Source organism: Labrus mixtus, chromosome 11 (assembly GCF_963584025.1).
Source record: "Labrus mixtus chromosome 11, fLabMix1.1, whole genome shotgun sequence".
NCBI classification, from domain to species: Eukaryota; Metazoa; Chordata; class Actinopteri; order Labriformes; family Labridae; genus Labrus; species Labrus mixtus.
The window spans coordinates 23,107,481-23,131,037 of record NC_083622.1 but is presented as its reverse complement, the minus strand read 5'-3'; the positions used below and the strand labels follow the sequence as shown (position 1 = coordinate 23,131,037).

The following is a 23,557-nucleotide window of genomic DNA, read 5'->3' as shown; positions in this document are numbered from 1 at the left end:
CTTTGTGAATGAATATTTCCTACAGCTCTGTACTACATTGTGAAAATGCAGATAATTCAGTTCAATCACTACCACTGTCGCTGTCATTTTTTTTAGCCATTGAAGAACTCTTAAGCCATAAGAAGAGGAACAACAAAGATCAGTTTTAAATTGGCAGCAGGACTTTTAATCTCCATAATTCAGCGCAGTTATTAAGGAAGCACAATTCACTGCTAGACAGTCAGGGCTCATCATTCAGAAAGCACATCAGAATAGCTTTACCGTGTGCATTCATTTGGTGCCGGGTCCCTCTCACAATGCTACATTAGGCCTCTAATGTGAAGAGGCTCCCAAAGGCTTCATTAAAATGAAAATGGTCTGAGAGGGTGTGTCTAAGTGTGCGCCCGTACAGCTGTGCTTGTGTGCACAACTGAGTGTGAAGGTGAGAGATTGTGTGTGGGTACGTTTCCGTGCGAGTGTGTATTCAAGTGAGTGAATGGCTGAGTCCTGCTTGTGAAAAATATCAGCCGATGCAGAAGGTAGAGTTTTCATTTTGTTACGGATATTTGGTCGTTTGTCAACCTCCCTGAGGCCCGGTCCATCGAACTGAGAAGTGGAACAAAAGGCTCACGGGTTTCTTGAAAGTAAATGATTATGTACAAAAATGAAAGAGAGAAGAAATGGAAACACATTAACTAACTTTGTGTAATCCAAAATCACAATGTCACTAAACAGTGTTGTGATTGTAACTGGTCAGCAAATGAATTTGACAGAAAAAGAACATTTTCGGAAACATTATCAATATTGTTAATGGATGCATTTAAAAGACACTGCAGAAATCAATGTAGAGCCTGACATTCAATGGACCAGTATGCATTTGAGCTTTTTTTTCTACATTTTTTAATCTAGTTTTCTACATTTTTTTAAATTAGTATACAGCTCTATGAAAACCAGTTCTTGAACCATGGAACAAAACTAAAATCCACTTTTCTTTTGCCTCTGACTGTATTTGTAAGACCCTATTTCAGACTGTTTAACAGAGCCTACTATGGAGAAAATGTGGACAGCATATCTGATAAATCTCCAGTCAAACTGAGATGAGCTTTGTGGACGATGTTTAATGGACAACTGCTGCTTCATTCATCTCAGGCTGAATGATTGCTGCGTACGAGGAGGCTACTTTCACACCTCATTTATGGAGTCTGCTCGCATGCTAGATTCAATCACACACTCAGTCTTGCACGACCTCATGCACAGGTATCCACATGCACACAACACGCGCCTCGTATGATAAGATGACCTACTGTTTCACGTTTGAAAGCCTGTTGCAATTTCTAGATATGCCGATGGACAGAAGGATGGACAGGCCGATACAAAATGCCACCAAAGTGAAAAAAAAAAACAACACAGTAGCATTGGGAAAGACATTTTTCTTGCAACATCTCAGGTAAAAATGTCCAATGTGTCTCGATGCAATCAACTAAAATGTCAGAGACAAGTGGTCCTGTGAGAGATGATTGGGCCTTTAAATGCTCCAATCAGAAAATGGTGCTATGAGGCTGTCTACAACTGTCAGGAAAAAACAGGCTGGACGAGGACAAAAGTGTGTGTCAGAGGTGGATGGTGGAGAAGAAAAGATCTGGATAAGTATGTGTAAGAGAGGGTAATCTTTTAGGGGGAAGTGGAGAGGTTACCTGGCCTTCTCAGCTTCAATCACAGCCATTCAATGTGACGCTGTCATATAAGTGCTGACATTCTTAAATAGTTATGGAGATTTGGCCTTCATAATCATATCTTGTGTCTTATATCTTTGATTACCACCATCATGAGAGTGACAGGAGAGAAGAGGCAAAAGACACAGGGATGGGAAATTAATAAAAAAAAAAACAATAAGAGTTTAAAGATGCAGGAAGATGAAAACATTTCAAACAGTCGATTTTTTTTGGAAATAATTGGAAGGGAAATGGGGGGGGGGGACGGGGGGGGGACGGGGGGAACACAAAATCAAGTAGTTGGAAACAAGAGAACTTCAACTCAAGGAGGGGTTACAAGGAAAAGAATTCAAGAATTTATTTTTCTTTTCCTGGAAATTTCTCAGTTAGATGTTGGCCTCAGAGTCCTTAACGATATGTTAAAGGTTTATAAGTAGGACTAGAAGAGAGAAGGAAAGGAGGGGGCAGTGTGTGAAGAGGGGCTGGAGGGAGAGGGGAGAAATATGAGGGAAGTGGATAAAGGGTAAACGGGGGACAGGAGCAACAAAAGACAATGATAAGTTAAGGAAGAGCACTCTTATCTCTCCTTATGTAGGTTAATTGACTGAGGAATTAAAGCTTAAAGATATAATTCAATTCAATGCATGGACGTTAACAATGAAAGGGCTGGTAGCATATGAAATGGTTCTTAACATACACACACTCGCAGACCAAGCCAGGGTGTCGTCCTAGTATATTTCTAATTATCAGTTAATTGTTATTCCCTATCATTAGGAGGGTGGCTTTTTAATTGTAATGTAGCCAGGCAGAAAGCCTACCTATACATGTGGGGGACAATTAGCCACCTCCATTAACCCCTGGTTAATTGCAACCTCCATTGCTGCTTCCCACAGCACTTTCCCACTCCTTTTTACCCCTCATCTCTATCCCGGGGCCTTCATCCCCCGTTTTTTTTTTTTTTCTGCCCTCATTTCATTCATTTATGATCTACAGTCCTCCTTGATTGTTTGATTCAAAAGTATATCTGTTGTGAACTTCAGTGTCCTCTTTTCCTTTTTACTAAAAAGTTTTGATTCGTTTTAGTTTTCTAGGTTACAATCACCCTATTTCTGCCCTTTTTTGTTCTCCCTTTCTTCATTATCACATCTCTCCAACAGTCATTCTACTATATTCTCCAGGGAAGATATTGGAAAATCTAAAAGGCAAGAAAAAAAATGCAGTGGTTTCAGGTTCAAGCAGTGATGCTGACATATAAAAACCACCAAATAAAATGTACAACAACTTATCCCAACGTTATGACTAAAACCATATTCAACCTATTCAGTTTAAGGTTTTACATGTAGTCTCATCATTTGCTACTTGTACAAGGCCAACAGATACAACAGATATTATTTGACTTTTCAGCCATACCATGATTTTAAAGTTGAGATTGTTTACCTCAAGGTACTAGGAAAAAGGAGCTACATTTATGTCCTTTCACACATTTAAACGCAAGGATTCTGATAAAAGCTCAACCTTAATTTAGGAATGACTTCTTGTCTGATTGTCTGAGCCCCAAGAAAAATCAGTCTGCAGTAAAGTTTCATGTAGCTCACGGCAAGACCACAGCAAAACACATTTGTGAATTCCCATTGTGTGCGGGGAGACATCCGAGAACGGACTCTGTGCATTGTCACATGGAACGGAACAATAGCCAATCAGGAAGCAAGCTTACTGAAGCAGGAAGCACAACATAACCATGACAACGACAGCAAACGCAAAGCATGAAGTTAGGTGGATGTCAGAAATGGAGGACCAACTCCTAGATTTGTTGCAACAACACGAGTGTTTATAAAACATGTTCTGTAAAACATAATCCAACTGACAAGGAAAGGAGTTGGACTGAAATTGCTACATCAAAGGTTGTACTAGGTAGCTAACAGCTAGCCACATTTATCTTGACCATCATGTTTTCTTTACTCTTCGGTCGTGTTTGCGCGAGATTACCGAGACTCTTGTTGTAAGTGAATTAATCTGTTAAGTGCCTGGTGTGCTGAGTTGGTCATCTCATCAACACCACACTATAAGAACTTTTTAATGCTGACATTTTCAAACGCGTTTATGATTTTGAAAATCTTTTAGTGTGCTCCAGGCTTAAGAGGTGTATCTAAATCCCTTACACACATTTTAAAGATTTGCTTGATCCTGGAAATGTTTGGGTAACAACATTTTGTAACAAGGTATCTACATTATCCATCATCAATTTACAGTAACACAGTGAGCCTCCACTTTCAGACTAGAAGTTGACTTAAGGGAAAATTAAAGGACAGGAAAACTGATGGGCAGAAGGGTGCTTTGGATACAGAGGATTAAACATCTTGGTGGTTTTGGTCAGTCTCTGCTGTCACAATTTCATTGATTTTATAATCAATAGTCCACTCAGAACAGTAAAACCAGAGTTTAATATATCCTGTTACACTTTTTTTTTATTAGGAATGGGGTGAAATTGTAATTATCTTTGGAGTGTTATATGCTTATTTAAATAATAAAAACAACATGTCTGACCGTTAGAAACAGACATTCAAAAACATAAGCGGAAAGAGAGGGATAGAATCCTGAGAGGGAGAGACGCCATAACAATGTCCATTGTTCCATTAGAGAAGACAATAATGACTGATAAAATGAGGTTGCTAAAGAGGACACAATGGTCCTTAATTGACTCATTAGGGAGAGAAGAGAATGAACTGCACTAATGAATGGAGGATGAGCGCAGCGGCTAAACTGCTTGGTAAGCAAAAAAGAAAGGCATTTAGTTTATTAAATCTAGGAAAAAGAATACTATTTGTTTAATGGAAAGAATGGCACAGAAGACATTAGGGACACAAACTAAATGCCAAAAAATGAAAAATAGTGGGTGAGATGGGTGACCTTATACTGTGCATACCTCTAGGTGCTCCAGGATGTATGGTGGGTTGGTCATACCCAGCCTCAGCATGGCCCCATCAGGAATCTCCTCCACCAGTCTCCACAGCAGTGTGGGGAGATCCGTCCCAATGTCTCTGCCATAAGCTCCTGTATCCTCGCTGGTCAACCAGATCTCACACACTCCCTCTAGAAGGAAACAGGAACAACAATAAGGATTAAAAGTGATAAATCATTTATATGGATCATTTTTTGGTTCCCAATATCTCATCTCTGCACCATACTTATTTTGATGCACTGCCTTCCTGAAAATCTCAAAAATTAGATCAATCAAATCCTTAAGAAATGATTCAGAATGAAAACTAAAGGTCTACATCTTCTATGAACTTTGTCAAGGCTAACAAGCTAAAGTGACTGAATCTGTGCTGGTCTATAGGTCAATGATTTTAGACCAAATTCATGTTTGGAAAATTGGGCACTTATGCTTCATTTAAGTGTAAGATCCTATTATAAGTATGTTGTTTGTGGAATGCCATATTCAAATTACCTGAATGTACACATTGAAACAACAAAAACAGTTGTAACCTTACCAATTATTTAGGTTTGAGCAATTATAAGAAACATGTATAGCATAAATGTAGATCACAGCTCACACACCATCATAGCAGCCTCCCTGAAGTATTTCCACAACCTTTAAGGAGTGGCTTACGCCTTGGCAGATCCCAGCTCATGACAGTCTCTGACGAGTTTTAAAAATACCCATCTTATAAACATGTATTCAAGTAACGTGAAGGTCAAATACAGTAAGAGGGGGAAGATCTACTGGCTTCATGCTAAATTAGAGCACCGCTCACTGCTAGAGCTTAATGATCTAGCTGTCATTTAGCTGTGGGTCGGGAAATGGTTGAGTGTCTGCTTAAGCTATGTGTTAAGACATATCATACCATGCAGGCACACAAAAATGCATTTACAACATCAGGGGGACAAGCTGGAGTACACACACACACACACACACACACACACACACACACACACACACACACACACACACACACACACACACACACACACACACACACACACACACACACACACACACACACACACACACACACACACACACACACACACACACACACACACACAGCAAACCACACACACCATCATTATCATTAGCTGTGCAGAGACAGACAGAAAGATGCATGCGGTCATTCAGAGAGTAAAGATGGTGTTTGGCTAATTGGACAGTTTGTGTGTAAGAGAGAGACTGAAACTGCATGTTTAAAGGCCTGCATAGGCCAGATAGATTAAAGATGATGACTGTATAATTGTCCAGAGTGAAAGAATTTCTAAACCTCATTATCATTGACATTAAGATGCACTAATGATTTTTGGAGCCAGCCATGTCTAAAAACACCATCAAAACATCCAACAATCACATGGGACCAGACTTATAATCATAAACAAAAGTTCATTTGGGATTCTTTTTTTTTTTTAATGCGATTATTTAAAAGCATATTATATCTTGTCTAATACTCCGAACACTGCTGTGAATGCTATTTATCATTCATAAACTGATTCAATTAAATTGACTTTGAGTGTAGGATCTGTGTTAGCAGTTCATCGTAGACATAGATAAGTGCCCGCAGTTTACTGTAAGCCAGACATGTTATTATCAGCTTAAAAAAAAAAATTCACAATGTTTGTTTCCCAAAAATAAGACTAGGGGTGATTTTCTGCAGTGTTTTTCCAACAAAATTGATGTCATATCTTTAATCTTTCAGGCCTAAAGGAAGGTGATGACAGCCAATTCCCTGGGCAGCTTAAGTCAGTTTGTTTGGGCTTGATTGTAGCGATCTCTTTGCCAACGTGTAACTGTGCCTGCATCATCTGCATCCCAGGAGTGAAAGAGTATTCCTGCACAGCTCTGTCTCAGAATAATATTGGCCATGTGGTCTCTTAATACACGGTTAGACCTGAATTAAACTGGCCTAGGAGCTAAATTGGTTCCTTCCAAAACAACATTCCTGTAATTCCACACATAATGCTGCCAAGCTAGTAAGCGTGTGTAATGACTGCTATTTAATACCTTTTGTGATTCCTGTGTTAATTATGTTTTGAACTGTTAATGTTTTTGAAGTGATGCTGTGGAAAACTCTCAGGTGTTTATTCAAGGCTACAGTCAATCGTGGATCTCCAGATGAACCCAATAACATGCCCAGTAATTCGCCCCTCTGGCCTGCTCCTCTGTCCCTTTTGCATCGTTTGCGCCAATGGTTATTATTGTTGGCCAAAGACACAGAGAGGGTGGCCGTTTCATCAGGAAGTGGTAGTCTGCTCTGCCTTCACTATCTGCGCTGATACACACTACACAGCTGCTTCCTCTGGTTTAGGTACGTGCGAGGAGGGATGGGTTGTGTTGGTGAAGGGCTGAAATGGGAATTTATATTTGGCACAGGGTGACAGCTATAAACTGATCATGAAATAAACAGTTGAAAAAGTGTTTCAATATTGTGCTTTGAATGTTTTGTGTCTTTTATTCTCTTTCAGGGTTCCTTCTTAAATCCACCTTTTAATTGAGAGCTTTTTCTGATTAGAATTTTCAGTTATTTTAATTGCATTTCATGACTTTATATATTTCCCCCAAAGCTACATTTTTATTCATATTGGTCTAATATTTATTTAAAATCTGATTGTTTTATGACCTTCCTTTTGTGAAACATATCCTACGTTAGGTTTTGATAAGCACTCTTCAAATAAATCTTACTGTAATTACTAAATCTGCAGTTACTGAGATTGAAGGCCTTTAAAACTGAAACAATTGGATAAATTGTCAAGCAGACGACATCTTATGACAAGGTTATTTTCCTCAAGAATATTGATTTTAGTTGTAATCTGAGGAAGCATCAGCTCTGCAAGTGTACTAGTAAAGTATTGAGTGTGTACAATTTTAACAGGTTCTCTTCTTTAGTTGACCCTGACCTTTGACCCTAATGAGAGACATGTATAGGAGAATTTCAACACATCAGTACAACAGCATTATACAAAATGTGCACCACTGTAACTGTTTTTTAAATGGAAAAGAAAAGGTTTCCCCCTTTCTTTGACCTGTGTGTGTTCGTATCATAAACCCTTCACCTAACCTCTTTTTTCCATGTCACATAACAGTGTAGTTTGATGTCAGAGCAGTCACAAACAAGGGTAGAGAGCGGGACACTTTTCCAAAAAGTTATTAACCTTCAGTGAACTCCTATCCAGCAGAGTGAGCACAGCACAGGGCTGAGTGAACAGAAAGGCGCATGGAAAGAGGGCAGGACAGGAAAAGATGAAATGTTTAAAAAGCAGGACCTATATTGATTAGCGTTTTTGCCTTTAGGGTTGAACTATGGAGCCTGAAGGTAGAGAGACAGAGACAGAGAGCGATAGCGAGAGCAAGAGGAAACAGCTGTGTGTATGTCTAAGCTATGAATCTCTTTGTCCAACAATAATATGATCAACATGTCTTACAAAAGCCATACACATATTATTAAATCATCAATGCAACTTTCCACCAAATACTTGATTACTCTTGTGTGTGTGTGTGTCTGTGTGTGTGTGTGTGTGTGTGTGTGTGTGTGTGTGTGAGCGCGTGTTAAAGTGTGTGTGTACTTGTTGGTTGCACATCTACCTTCTGAATTCAGTTTAACATTTGCCTTTATACATCTTCTGTTATGCAAACATTTTAACTTTATCAAGGTTAATGAACTGAACGTATACAGTGTTTATAGTTTTGGTGGTAATTTATGGATTCACACAGATCAGCATACACACATGAATGGCAGTAAACTACCATGAAGGGTACCAGCCAGACCACCATTATAGGCAGTATGGAGTTCAGTGTCTTGGTAGAGGACGCATGAATGAATAAAGAGAGATTTTACTCTAAAACGAAAAAAAAAATCAACGATTGAAAAAAGGGAAAATACTTACTCATAAAACAACTTCAACAAAGACTAAAAAGTAACTTATTCAAATCTTCAGTTCTTATTTGTGTCTTTGATGAAGTCATACAGGAAGCTCAAATCAAACTTGAATACTTTTTGTAAATTCATGTAGACTCAAAGAAAGTCCAACTTACACGATCTGTGCTTTTTGATGTCTTTGTTGTTGTTTTTGCTTGTTTTATTGTGCTTTTAATCTTGACGATAAATAAAGGTTTGAAATGAAAAATAAATAGTATGTTTAACTTTGACTTTAGAGAAATATATATTTTAGTTTTTAATGCATGAATCCTCTTCTCTACAGAACTGTAAACAGGATAACAATGCCTTCAAGAAAAAGCTACATGACTTTAAAACTTACAGGCATATACTGCAGCAGATGTTCGTCTCTCATTATACTAAATACATATACGATTTCTTACAGCCCCGTGTCCCTGCTCCGCCTCTGGAAAAAAGGATGTGAAGAGTGGGAGGACAAAAGAGATAAGGGCTTTGAAGTGTTGGCTTTGAAGATGCGTGACAAAACCAATTGATTGAGGTGATTGGGAGCTGTAGTAAAAGCCACTGTCAGAGTGGTAAAAGGCTTTTAACAACATAAATGAGACCTACGAGCAGCACAACATGACCACACATTTTCATGTTGTTTCTATTAGTTGGTACATTATGGCTCTTATTCATTCAAGAGCATGTACATATGAATGGATAAAATACCCAAGCCTGAATTTCAAACAGGCCCTGGTTCAGTCTTCTTGTTTTTTGACACATTTGTGTGAAATAATACTTTTCACATCAGGAAATCATGTAACCAAGTTGTGTTTAAGCTCCACATATGGTACAAGTTTAAAAATACTGAAGTTTGTTTTTAAGGAAAGAAAACCTCCGCTAGAAAACAGATAGGAATTGAAAATGGATACTAACATTAAACACAGTTTTATTTGTGTTGAACAGAATGTTGAACAGGGAACTTGTTTTCTCATCAAGGGGGGAAATACCCTCAAATAGTTTGACAGATTACTTTTGTAACAATAACATTAAAGAAGTGTGTTTGGTAACCAATGGGAGAAAAACATTTTTTTTTATGATTTTTGGACCTTGAAGTGAAAGTCGCATTATAATATTCCTAGTTTAGTTTTTTTTTTAAACAGCTGTTATAGATACTTCTGTTTTCTTTAATACCCATCCCAACCCAACACTATGAAGTGCTTAGCTGACATGTTTTTTGGTTATGGTATTTATTAAACAGTAAGTCTATCCCTCTTTTTCAGTCTGAAAGGTTTGATTATTAAACATGGTTCCTCTTGTCTCAATTTGGACCGTCAGATTTTGCTGCTCAGTTCTCTTCTGTAAGGGTTGAGTTCTTGTAAAAAAAAAAAAAAGGGTACAAAAACTATATGTCACTCAGGTCTACCAGTTTGGTCTGTTACAATGGGTAGCCAGTGGGTAAGTTCCATGTTTCCTGTGTTTTTGTGACTGTATGTTAGTGTCTCAGTCATGACTAAATCGGTGTTGTGTACATGGCTACAAACATTAAGTTTCCTTTCTACCCTTCACAGATGGGTTCAGCATTTCTACTTATCTTAATCTCTTTGGCATGATATACATTTTGATTGGCTGCCACGGGCCATAACGTTTAACAGATTATAGATCAGATGATCCTATTAAAGTGCATTAAACCCCTATTTTCCATAGCACCAGTCAACACATGGCTAAGCATGTTACAACACACACATGTAGAGAGAGGAAACGTGAAACAGAGAGTTAGCAGAATCAGTGAGCAGTGTTTCAGATCATCTAACTTAAAACTTGTTGTGGTTTTAACTAGTGGCCTTCATCTGCTATGTTCAATAATAATTTGTCTAATTTCTGATACAATGCTTGAATGTATGAATATGTCTCCTGCCTTCTGATTTACCTTAATAAATATAAACACACACCCACAGCCTCTTGAATCAGGGAGGCTTAATGTATACAACATGCTCAGCCATGTGATGCTGTGTGTCATGGAAAATACGGATTTGATGCAGTATAACAGGATCATTTTTATGTACATATAATCTCTAATCTATTAAACACTACCCCCTGCAACCAATCAGAATGTGTCTGACCTTCAATACGACAATAACAATTTATATCCCTGTGAGATTTTGGGACTTAAAGCATGACGTCATTAAATATTTTCTAGTGCATTTACTTTGATGCTGTTATTTAAATGTACATGAATACATTTAACAGACTGCCTTACAATGGAAATCACTGATCTCTTCTCTTATTGGTTCCAACAGACAACAGTAATAAGGAAGAAATAAATATGCACAGAGCAATGCATCCATATTAATACAGCACAATATTTCTCCACATTGGGAACATACCGTACAATCAAATTGGACGCACACTTTTTAAACATATTGCCTGCAAACTGACTGCACTACACTACATGATATACACTATACGGTTACAGCTTGTTCCTATAGAGAACAACACATTATATTAATAAACATATGGGTGTACACCCACATGTACTTGACAATGTATTTAAATATGAATATATTATTGTTTATTTAAAAAAAATCATCAATAATACAACAAAAAGATTCTAAACTACAAAAAACAACAACAACAAAAACAACAACATTTAAACAGTAATCCCTGCAGACACTTTATGAAAGTCAAACCCCTCCGTCCTCCTTTTAGACAAATGTTTGTCCTTAAAGCACATTTGTTAGTTAGATGACGGGCTATAGGTTGATTTGAAATGTTTTATGCACTCTTATTTCTTCATACATTTAGTTGACAATATGACTAGCAATTTTTTTTTTCTAATTCACCACTTCCAGATTAACCGTGAATTATAAATCTAGAAAAGAACAACAGGGAATAACAACTGATAGATTTTAAGTCGTTTTTTTGCTCAGTGATTCCAGAATCAAATCCTCTGAATGTATGTTTAACTTAGGACAACACATAAAATAAGCCAATAATTAAAAATAACTTTATTCAATACCAAATATGCTTTTTGAGTTGTATACATGCACTGCATTCTGCAAGTCTGCTTTGGGATATAAATTAGTCATTTCAAAAAATGACAAAATAAAAAGTATGTCTCAAGCATGACCTCACATGTCAACTCATCACCCTTCTAACACCCCAAACTGAGGCCGACACATGAATACATTATCCACTGCTTAGAGCTATCAGTTCACGAGGCCAACATGAACTAGACAACAAATTAAGACACTCTTGAATGGATGTGTAGTCCGCCTACTGCTCACACTCTCTGCACTTTGTTCATAAATACCATATTCATTTATACGAAAGCCTATTGAAGAAATGTTTTATTTTTCATCACATGTAGAGAACATAAACACACAATTAGTGCACGCTCACACACCTCATCTGCATATAACCATGTATAAGCATGTAACACTTAAGTATAGTGCCACTGACTGGAAGGCCTGTCTGACCTTCAATCACATTAGTCCCTCCCCTCTCCTCCCCCATCAGCCAATCCCCTCTGGCTGTCTGCCTCCACAAAATGCCTCCCACCCACGACCAGACAGTTAAATAAAAAAAATAAAACTCTGGGGCAGATGTCAACAGCAGCAACTTGAGAATGAAATGATGAGTTTAGAGAGAGGTGGTTTAGCCTGTGTGTGGTGAGGTTTGAATTAAGGAACAAGGCTGGAGATCAACTTAGGTCTTAACGTTGCGTTCACATACATAAACAGTTAAATAAACAGTTGCCTCATGAACGTCACTAATCACATACTTGGCTCTGCACTCTGCAGGAGACCTCAAGATGCATGTGCGGGATGTAAACTACTGACATGGCGACGGAAATATTACTGTTAGGTTAATTGCAAGATCAGAAATAACATTACAGTAAGATTATAGTTTTACACTGTGCAGTGTGATTATGCACTTGTACAATCATCTCCAAAACATTCTACCACTGTAGTGTCAGATTTTGCATTGACTCTGTCATACAGCTCTTCTGCCTACACACACACGATTGTTGTAAGAGTGATATATACATATATATCATAAGGTTTTCAAAATGTTTGAAGAATGATATTGATGTTGACCACTGTATGAATCAGTTATTTAAAAATAAAACTACAAATAAGGGCACTTAAATATAATGTTGTTTTATTTACTATCTCATTCTGCTTACTGATCAAAACCACCAGCTAACACTTCAAAAACGTTATTTCATTTGAAAGTATTCATGTAGTTTGACCTGCCATAAGTTGGTATCCATATGATTAGCCAACGCAAAACAAATGTTGCTATAATCACAACAATTCCTTTTTTTAAGTTTTACCGGCACGATGAAGGTTTCCAAAAACATGTTTTTTTAACTGGGGCTCGTGGCATTCTGGGAACGTTATCCATCCCTTTTTGCCATTGGAGTGGCATTAACTGACATGAGAGAATAATCACAAATCCAATATTCCATATTTCCAATATGAAGAAAATTATTCAAAGATCAATATTTTTTCTTTAAGTCAGTATTCAACAACTTTCAGTGAAAATCTTTATCTTTGCCTATCTTTGATCCACTTGAATGCGGGAAATTAACTTTTTTTTACAGACTCGATATATATATATATTCATACCTATATATTGTCAGACACATGATAAACACACTATAACTCATGCACAAACACCACACAGAGTTTAATTGCAGTAATTAAACAGCTTAATTTGGAGCAACAAATGTTGATGCGGCGTGTGGGCGTCTTGGCAGGTAGCATCATCATCACGGATTAACCCAACACACACACTTGGATATGCAAATATTCTCTTCAGGCATGTTTACACTAAATACATGCATGTGTGCATGCACATTACTGTGTACATGTTGCACATGCATGTGTCTCTGTGCATGCACACATGTGGCTGTACATGCATATGCATGGCTTTAATGAACATCCTACACAATCCTTTAAACAACAACATGTCAGCTTTAACCTACTTTCACAGAGTTTCTGAACTACAGGCATGACCTTCTGTGCACGCCTGTGCATGTGATGGAGTGTCTGCATACATCAAAGCTTATATGTGTGCGCGTATACACATGCACTTGCAATGTATGTGCTATATAAGAAAACATGCCATAGTGTATATGGGTCAGAGATATTGTATGGATGTATCAAAAGTAATTGGCAGAGGGGCTCCAAGTACCATGTGTATGTGTCTGTTTGTGTGTGTGTGTGTGTGTGTATATAAATGTATAGGAGATAATTGGGAGAGAAGTAACTTCCCCTCTTTTATCTTTAATCTAGATGTGTTTGAGGGGGAGATATATATATATATATATATATATGTAGAGAGAGAGAGAGAGAGAGAGAGAGAGAGAGAGAGAGAGAGAGCGTGTGTATGGTCAGAGGAAGAAACTTCCAAAGCAAAAAGAATTCTGCATTAAAGAAAAAAGGGAACTGGGGGTCTTTGGGGATCAGAGACAGACTTTTAAATGTCCATAGAGTAATGCAAGCCATTGGTAAGTCTGTAGATTCAGTAGTTTAAGTGAACTCATAGAAAAGAAGCCACAAGTTGACCAAACAATGCTGATACTCAAGCAAACCTTTTGTCATTTAGATTAAATGGGGATGTGTAAAGTGTGTTGGCCTGTGTTGGGGGGAGTTTAGTTCTGGATTTCACTAGTAAATACATTTTAGAATCGTAGTAAAGCTTTAGTTTTAAGTCAGGCCTATTTTGACCAAAATTCAAGCTTTTTTTTGCTGAGGTTTAATATGATATCAGCAACACATGGTGTGTGAACAAAAATGGTGAGTAACATATTTTGAATTTCAAAACAAAAATAAAGAAACAAGAGATATTAAAAAAAAAAAAAATCAGACTAATTATAGAAATGACAGATCTAAAAAGTTTGTTATAGCTGCAGGTGTTCTTGGCATACGTGTTCATAGCAGGAACTTTACCACTCATGTCTCATAGTGGCAATCATAAAAAAGTTTTCCAGACATTTCTATGGTTTAAAAAGAGTTATACAAGCCATGTGGCTAAGTATCACTACATGGTTATGTTCTTTTTATATGTGTGATTTGTGTGTACTACTGGTTAAGTATTTTAAAACTGTTTATGATTAGAAGCCTGTCCAGCAGGGTACCGTCCTGCCATCCTGATTCAGAAAAGTGAGCTTATAAAAGACAGGAATAGTTATATAAGCTTGTGCACCAACTTTATGTTGTGAACTTTTCTATGAAAGAGCAGGAGGTTAATGTGTGTAACTATAACAAACATCTTGGGACGTTAAGGAGTATTTGTTTATGTGTGCATAACTTTTAATAAAACATCCCAATACAGAGAAGAAGAAGTAAGCAAGCAGGACAAATGAAGCTGAAGTTTGAGTTGAAGAACTGAAGTTAAATAGATATAATTAAATGTCATTATCAATGAAAGGTTGAATTATTTAATGACTCAGGCCATCAAGCTACTGGACTCTACTGTAATCATGAACCTGATGGCTGAGGAGTTTTATTTTGGTTGTAATGATGGTTTTATGGATGTCTTTATACATATTCAGTTCTAACCTGATGAACTCAGCATTTATGTCTTTAATGTTTGCATGTTGTTTCTAATGTCTGAGTCTATGTGCCAGTGTTTTATGTACATTTCTTGTTTTCACCTGACTGCTAAACAAATTTCCCCTCGGTGATGATAAAGTTGAGGTTGAAGATAACACTGAAAATGCACGAGATAAGAAGTGTGAGAGATTGTGCGAAACCTGCTTGCAGGCTTTTTTTTTGTTAGAGTGAGACTAATGTTATTAGTAATTTTGTTAGCAATCAACAGGCCTTGTTATCTGCTCTCATTAAGAAATGCTCTCATTAGTGTCACTTAGCATGCACTGAATGCAATTAAATTACGAGTGAAGTAAAAAAATGAAGGTATCACAATAGGTTAGATTCTTCTAATGATAAATTGAAAGGTAATGTGATCCAAAGAAAACTCTTCCTTATTTAGACGAGAATATCTAGTAAAACTACTCAAAAGTCTGTAACAAGAAAATGTTTTTAAATGTTTATTACCAAAATGGACACCTGTCTATTGACAATCAGATCTTTCCCCTCAATGAAACGTTTGAAAAGAAGAAGCTCTTTGATTGTGTTACAGTCAGTTCTATAATTGCATGAAGCAGGGGTTATCTGTCAAACAGGGATTATCCACACCGCATGACGATTTGACCAAATGTCCGTCTATCAAGATAATGAACTTGTACTGTACGTCATTAAAAGCACATGAGATGAAGCCGAGGGGAGGATGAATGGCTGATGGGGTGCATGGATTAAAGGACAGGGCGGCTGAGATACAGAGTGTGGGGGGGGGGGGGGGGGGGGGAAGCTATAGGGGGCAGATCCCTTTTCTGTATGCTTCAGAGACCTCGAGAACTGCAAGGCACTGAGGGCCTTAACACGTGTGCACACACACATGCGCGCACACACACACACACACACACACATACGTCTTCACATTGAGATTACATATGGAAATGAGCCCCTATTAAAAAGTCATTGAGGTGGTAATGGTTAATATCAGCTGTCAAAGAAGTCAAGCCAGTGGACACACACACACATACAGCTCTACAGTTGTGTTATTAATCAGACATAATAAGGTTTAACTCTTTCTAATTCAAGGCTGTTGACCTAATTTCTTTACATGCTGTTTGTGTGTGTGTGTGTGTGAGATTGTGTGTGTGTGTGTGTGTGTGTGTGATTGTGTGTGTGATTGTGTGTGTGTGTGTGTGTGTGTGTGTGTGTGTGTGATTGTGTGTGTGTGTGAGTGTGTGTGTGTGTGCCCTCCCCTATGTGCTCGTGCAGGCCCTAATTTGATAAATAATAATACGTCTGGTCAGTATTTATGCTAATATATTCATGACCCACCAGCAGGCATCATGTTTGTGTTTGTTAATTCACTTAGCCAGTGTGTGTGTCTCTGTGTGTGTGTGTGTGTGTGTGTGTGTGTGTGGTGGTGTGTGTTTGTGCATTTTTCGACAGAATGAGTAGCTGTAACAATCCAGGACGAACTTTAAACTCTGTCTCCGTGTGTGTTAATTGAGTTAGTGACTCTATAATGCATTGTGTGTGTGTGCTTAGAAGTGTATTTAGAAGTTTGCTCATGTAAATGTATGCAGTACGAGCGTGCGCTAGTGGTTTATTTATTCAGTGAATCTGTAAACACCATCTTCTAATGTAAACATTTGTGTTTTTTATGTAAACATATGGGATATTTGCCGTATTAAAGCTGCAGACTAATGACTGTGGTTAGTTTACTGAGTTCACATGCTTAGAGAGTGGAAGGCCATGCACAATGCTACTGATCCCAATCTGCCCAACACCCTTCTCTACCTTACTCTTTTCACTTTTTTCATCCTCCTCCCACTCCCCACAGCATCCACACTTTCATGTGAGATGTTTTTAATCCTTTTTGTTATTTCAATTTATCAGAAAATAGATGCTTTAAAAGACAGAGTGATCTTATATTAGCACACTTAGGGACTATACTCCAGACACTTTAACTTATGTTACTAGCCCGATAATACTTTTCCTCACAAGTCCAAAACGTCTCATTTTCAATATAAATCACTCATAGTGCAGCTCAATTATTGATGAGATACAGATTACCCTCACCTGTCATGGATATACAGTACATGCACATTAATTAATGTTTGAGCCATATTCAGCCACAAATTCTCATTTGGAATTGTACAGAGAGAGCACAGAGGCCCAGCTGTACAGTACAGTCGCCTAACAGAGGAAAGATGTGGACACAGAGTGAAAAATAAGTAAATTGCACGAGATTAAATGCAGAGGGTTTATAAAAGCTGGTCTTGACACTAGCTGATTTGATGTCAGAGGCAAACATACAACAATCATATAAATGGAGTTATTGTCACTCAGATAGCTACACATGTGCACACCATTATTCCTGCATACATATTCTTAATGACTACTTCAGAGTGGAAAGGTTTAAAGGGCACAGGCATGTAGGCTAATTAACAAACAGCTTTAGCTAGGTTTGAGCTCTTCTTTTTCACTTGAAAGGAATAAAAAAAGCATTTTGTTCTACGTGAGTGCAGGTGTGCACATAGAGATTTGTGGGATCCTTTATGACAGTTAAGGCTGTAACTGTGGACACTAAAAGCTGAAAAGAATTAATGCACACACACACACAATTCTTGCTACAAGGCAAAGACCTTTGCAGCATAGTACCGCCTCTAACACACATACAGACACACAACACACACACACACACACACACACACACACACACACACACACACACACACACACACACACACACACACACACACACACACACACACACACACACACACACACACACACACACACACACACACAAAGATGCAATGGGGGTCGAAGGGAATCAGGCATGGGGTTTTCTGCAAAGTGACAGATGTGGCGACAGGCCGTCCAGTCAAGCAGAAACACTCAACGGCTTCTTCAGCTGAAGACCTGGAGTGACATTCACTGCGGCTAGAGAAAGAAAAGTGTCAGCACTGTCTCACAGTCTAACACACACATACACATCTACACGTACATACACACACACATGCATTTACAAAAATTACAATATCACAAAGAAATTACTCCAACTAAAATCATTTTCTTTGGTGAATATATTTTCTCTTAATAAGAAAAAACGACATGCTAGATATATAAATCAGGACCCACCGAATATGAAGGCCTCAGTACAGCAAGAGTCTGACATAAAGAGGTGGACAAGTCATGTTGAAGACATGTCCCAACATGTCCCAAACATGTACCGACATGTAATGCACTGTGAAGGTGAGTTTGTGTGTGCCTTTGCACATCCTGCTACAAAACAAGGTTTCATTTTCTTTGTTGATGTGAAAAGCGTATTCTCTTTTTTTTTCTCATGAAACATACTTTCAGGGCACTTCACAGTGCAAACATAAGACCCCCCTTTTGTACCTATTTTAACAAAGTAGTAATATGTAAAAATATCTATATATAATGGAATTCACCCCTTAAACCATATGCTATAGTCCACTTTCTATAGTAACGTCATTCTGCAGACTGAACATGAAAACATAAATGTGTCTTAGAAGCTGCTGATAATGATTTTGAAATTTAAGGCTCCGACTGATCTATTAAAGCCAGTGCCCTGTAGTGGATCAATATGAGATGACAGATCTGATCATGAAGAATGAACAGTGTTGGTTCTTGATTGTATTGAAATTAAGTCAAATATTGAGCAAAGTTGTTTATAGTTGAGCATCACCGAGAGACACAAAGGACACTCATAAAGAGGGTAATGAAAAAGCCATTACTTTTTGTGTTGAATAGACTCAAAACTTAGTCATTTTAAAAGATAGAAAATAGTTCTTTATTGTGCTAAGGTCTACTTTTTTTCTCCTCTCCATCAATAGAAAAGTACATCCAGGCTGTAGACAAACACACGTAGTAACCCTACACCTGCTTGGTTTGGTCCACAATGCCAGCTTCCCACCCACTTCTTTCATTTGCATATAGTGCATGAATATGCCATTTGATAACACGAGAGACAAAATATACACAATGAGTAGGCTTGGACTAGCATGTTGGATGCAGATCAGATTGTAATCTAAAATTCAAATATGGAAGGTCTCAAGGAACAACTCCAAAACCCAAACTTTATACAAGGAGACACACTCGGAGATGCATAACTGAATGCAATAAGCACAAGACTTCAAGCTCATTTATGAACTGCTCTACATTTCAACATTGAAAAAATGGTGCATCCATTGAGACTTGCTGTAAGGTTCTGGAAAAAGATGTATATGGGGTGGGGTGTAAAGACTCAAAAAAGTTGTGAGTCTATTTCCATCTGCTAAATAATGCTCTGTCCATAAGGAACAGTAATTATATTTTTAATACTGTCAAATTCCTTTCATAGGAGATCATTTCCAATCTAAAAAAAATCTCCCACAGTTGTTATCGTCCCTTCACACAAACATTGACAAACACATAAAGGAGATTAAGTGTGTATTTTAAAATGAATGTTAGTGCATGTTAATCTTCTGTTGCGTAGTTGATGGAGATTATTATTGTCAGACTGCAGTGGTGCAAAACAAAGCTTGTTTATGAAGGGCCAATGCCAAGACAGACCTGAGGTACAGAGAGGGTTTGAGTTCACAGAGTTTCAAGGAATATTAACCAGAGGACATTTTTGGCAGTTTCCTGCATTCAGGCAATATTTCTCTTCGCGAGTGTCTGACCATCTCTGTGTGTGTGTTTGTTTGTATGTCTTTGTTTGTGCGAGTATGTGCATCAGCTGTCCTCCCTGTAGCCCTTTCATGTCACCCAACACCAGGGGCTCGTGGCTGTGGCCACGGGTGGTCCACTATGTGAGAACTGGTTCCTGCAGGGGGTGTGAAGAGACCCCCTGATGCTAGCAAAATATATACCACAGGGGAATAAACACAGAAGCACACACACAATACAGTACGCACAAACAACATCTACTGCTACTACTCTGAATTATGTGCAGTAACTTTTTCTAGATATACACAATGCTTTTTTCTCATTTCTGTGAATAATTTTATAATTTCATTCTATTGATTGTCCTCAGACAAAAATACATATGGGAAAAAGGTGGTGCATGGGTAGAATTAGGCACTCCTAAATATTCATTTTATGTTCATGGTTTAAGGTGATTGATTCAGAATAGATTCTTAATTCAATACATTTAGAGGGGCAACAATATATTCCAGCTCTCACTCCATTTCACTGTGTGCCAAACTGTTCGTTCATGTCTACAGTCCACCGAAAATACAGCACAAAACAGAGCTGGCACACTGCTAACTGGTTTAGATGAAGGTCACAGTCTGCTGCATAGAAAAAAAGCAGATAAGTGTGTGGGAGTATACAGCCTTCTTATTCGGAGAAAAGGCAACAGCAATCATTTGGAAACATGTTACAGTCTTGTGACTGGATGAGAATAATAACATAAAAGTAATTCACTAACCAACACTGGCTGAAATGTGTGAGTGCAGAAGCAGGAGTTGGTCTTGTTATGTGTTGTTATTACTCTTTCTAACATGCGTTTTATCAGTGGAGAAAAGTCTCTCTGTTGTAGCACAATCACAAGAGAAACCCATCGTTATCCACAAACTGTATGATGCTGACAGGCTATGGAGGGAGTTACTTTCACCCTTATAAAGTTGTCTGGCTCAGCTCAGCCTTGCTAAGGCCCTATAAAGGGAGAGTATTCCCGAAATAAGAACGACAACAGTAAAGTTGCTGCAAGAATCCCTCCTGCTGAAGTTTCCACCTTTTGTCCTGTCAACATTGTTTTATTAACAAGGTATGAAAATTTTGGCCAAAAACAGAGTAGCTAAATAAAAATGATAATTAAAGACTCCTGCACTCTGTTTACAAAACTATCCCCTTGGTGTTTGTCAGTATTAGTTTCAATAAGTGTAAGACTAATATTTTCCTGTAGATTTTCCTTAATCATGTAACTGAAAGGGAAATGAATAAATGGCTGACGGTGTGTGCCTTTAGAGGTAAACAAAGATCAGCCTTCTCAAAAGCAGTGTTTTGTATCATCTGTGTGAATGCAGATAACGAAGTGGTTCACAATCAGACAGAAAACCAGTTGAGAAAAGAGAGGAACTGGTTGATTAAGGGCAGACGAGTTAAATACAGACAAGAAAGCTAAAGAAATAAAGTGACAAGTAAACTGAAGGTTGTTAGGAGAAAAAAACAAGAATGAGATTTGCCTAGGAAAATGGATTTGAACCAAAATAGAAAGATGACATGGAAAGGAGACGGAATTGATCAACAATGAGAGCAGATCAAAGAAGGTGAAGCTGAAAGAGAAAGAGAGAGAGAGAGAGAGAGAGAGAGAGAGAGAGAGAGAGAGCAGAGGGAGGAAAGTAAAGAGAAAGACAGTATAATAGAACCTCATGGGGAGTTATGTGGGAGTTAAGTGATGAAATATATTCAGACAGGAAAACAGACAAGCAGCAGAGCTAAAGTGGGACAGTTGCATAATGTTTAACACTGAGCAGAAATAAATCATCTCAATATCTGTGATCTGTTTCTTTCGTTCTTTGGTCAAATCTTCTCTTGGGTCTTTCCTCGTGAAAACTGGAGGAAAAAGTTTGCAATACATTTTTTTAATAAACTGTCAAATTAAACATTTGGTCCCTTAATGGGAATATTGTTAAAGCATGCCAACTGTCTCACTGCTCAGGCGTTCACTTGTCTCTCTATCTCTTTAACAGGTAATGAGTTGATCACAACAGTGAAGCGAGGTTCAACTTAATTACTGGCTGGAAGAATACACAGTTAATTGTGATGTGTGTGTCCATTGTTAGAGTGAGTGTACATGTGATGTGTGAGCATGAGAAAGTGTGTGTTAAAGACATGAAGGTCGGCACCTTTGAAAACCAAGAACAGAAAAAAATGTTGAATGGATTTCACTGTAAAAGCCATCAAATGTATGATTGGTTGAATGACTGATCAGTTAAATGTACTGATTTAGAGATGCTTAATCAAAGACTGTTGATACTTAGAGTAGGCTTATCTTGTGGGAATTTTATCTGGCAGCATCTGATTTCTATATTATTTGAAGGAGTGGGCCATTTGCAGAACCTGGGCTTTTTTCAGCACATCATTTTTGCTTTTGTTTTTTTGCAGCATGACTTTTTAGGATTTATTGTGAGACATTGGAGGGAAAGGTATTGATTTGCTGATGAACATAATGAAGCATTTAGCACATAAATATCCAGATGTAAACATTAGTAATTAAATTAGATCAAATATTGGACTGACATTCCTCACCTGACCAAAAGCTCACTCTGAATGAATGCTTATGTTACTTTAAGTCTGCTGGATGTGTAAAGAGAAATCTCTGCTGATGGTGATATTTTTAATCAAGTTTAATGATTTTATTCTGCTGCTTCATGGTGGACGAATAGAATCTGAAAATTCTGCTTAAAACAAGGACTACTTACAGTGAAAATGTGTTAACGAAACACTTAGCTGGATGTTAGGAGATCTTTACAAAGCTGATGAAAGTCAAATGTGTCTTGTGTCCAAACCATGCATTAAGTTTAAACTGCACTACAACAAGCCACTGAGTACACTACATTTATCATCTACATTCAATGATCTGGAGCAGTGGAAATCCACATGACACAAAAGTCAGCACATGGCAGAAACTTTAATCCCTGCAGGTATCTAAGCGCTTTTGTTTTGTGACACTGCCAAAAAAAAGTGGAAGGGTTCAAACAAGTGACTGTGTAGATTAAACGGACCAATTAATCTCTCCTTCTCCGGCCTTCCAACTCCGAGTCTAGACTTCAAAGCAGGTATAAACTTAAGGACCTGAACCAGAGTGTGTGTGTGTGTGTGTGTGTGTGTGTGTGTGTGTGTGTGTGTGTGTGTGTGTGTGTATCATGACTCATGTGGCTTAGGGAAACAACCTTGTAGTCATGTATTTATCTGGGTAGCGGGCAAAGACTTTCATGTGTTCCTGGAGGATATAAAAACTGTACATGTGAGAAAAAAACAAAGAAATGATTCCAAATTCAACCCCAAAACAATTCTTCAGTTAAGAGAAGAGATTCAAAAGACAAATGGCCTGGAGCAAGGCCTCAGTATCATGTTAGTTCCCTTGTTTTCTAAGACATGTATGAAGAAAGGCAGACTAAGATAAGAGTATGGTGAACATAGGAGAAGGCTGTAGGACAGGGAATAAAGAGATAAAAACAATGGTTGCAGGTAATATTGTAATTATTACCTGGTTCTTAATCGTATGCCCACCAATCTTTACTTAATATGATTCAGTCTAACAAAGTGTAAAATAAGAAAAAGAATAATATGTATTTCTTTTTGTTTATTTCTCCTATAGCCTCATTTTCAACTTGGTCGGAACACAAAACAGGTCAAAGCAGAATTGAAAGGGGGATTTTTATCAGAGGACTCTCAT

General features: G+C 37.9%; 1 protein-coding gene across 1 annotated transcript in view; it reads right to left on the bottom strand.

The window, feature by feature from the left end:
• The window catches only part of cdkal1 (CDK5 regulatory subunit associated protein 1-like 1), a 231,364-nt gene that overhangs the window by 92,501 nt on the left and 115,306 nt on the right, over positions 1–23,557 (bottom strand). Inside the window, exon 9 of the mRNA XM_061050985.1 lies at positions 4,615–4,781. Coding sequence (XP_060906968.1) covers positions 4,615–4,781 — 167 coding nt within the window. The remainder of the gene's footprint in view (positions 1–4,614; positions 4,782–23,557) is intronic.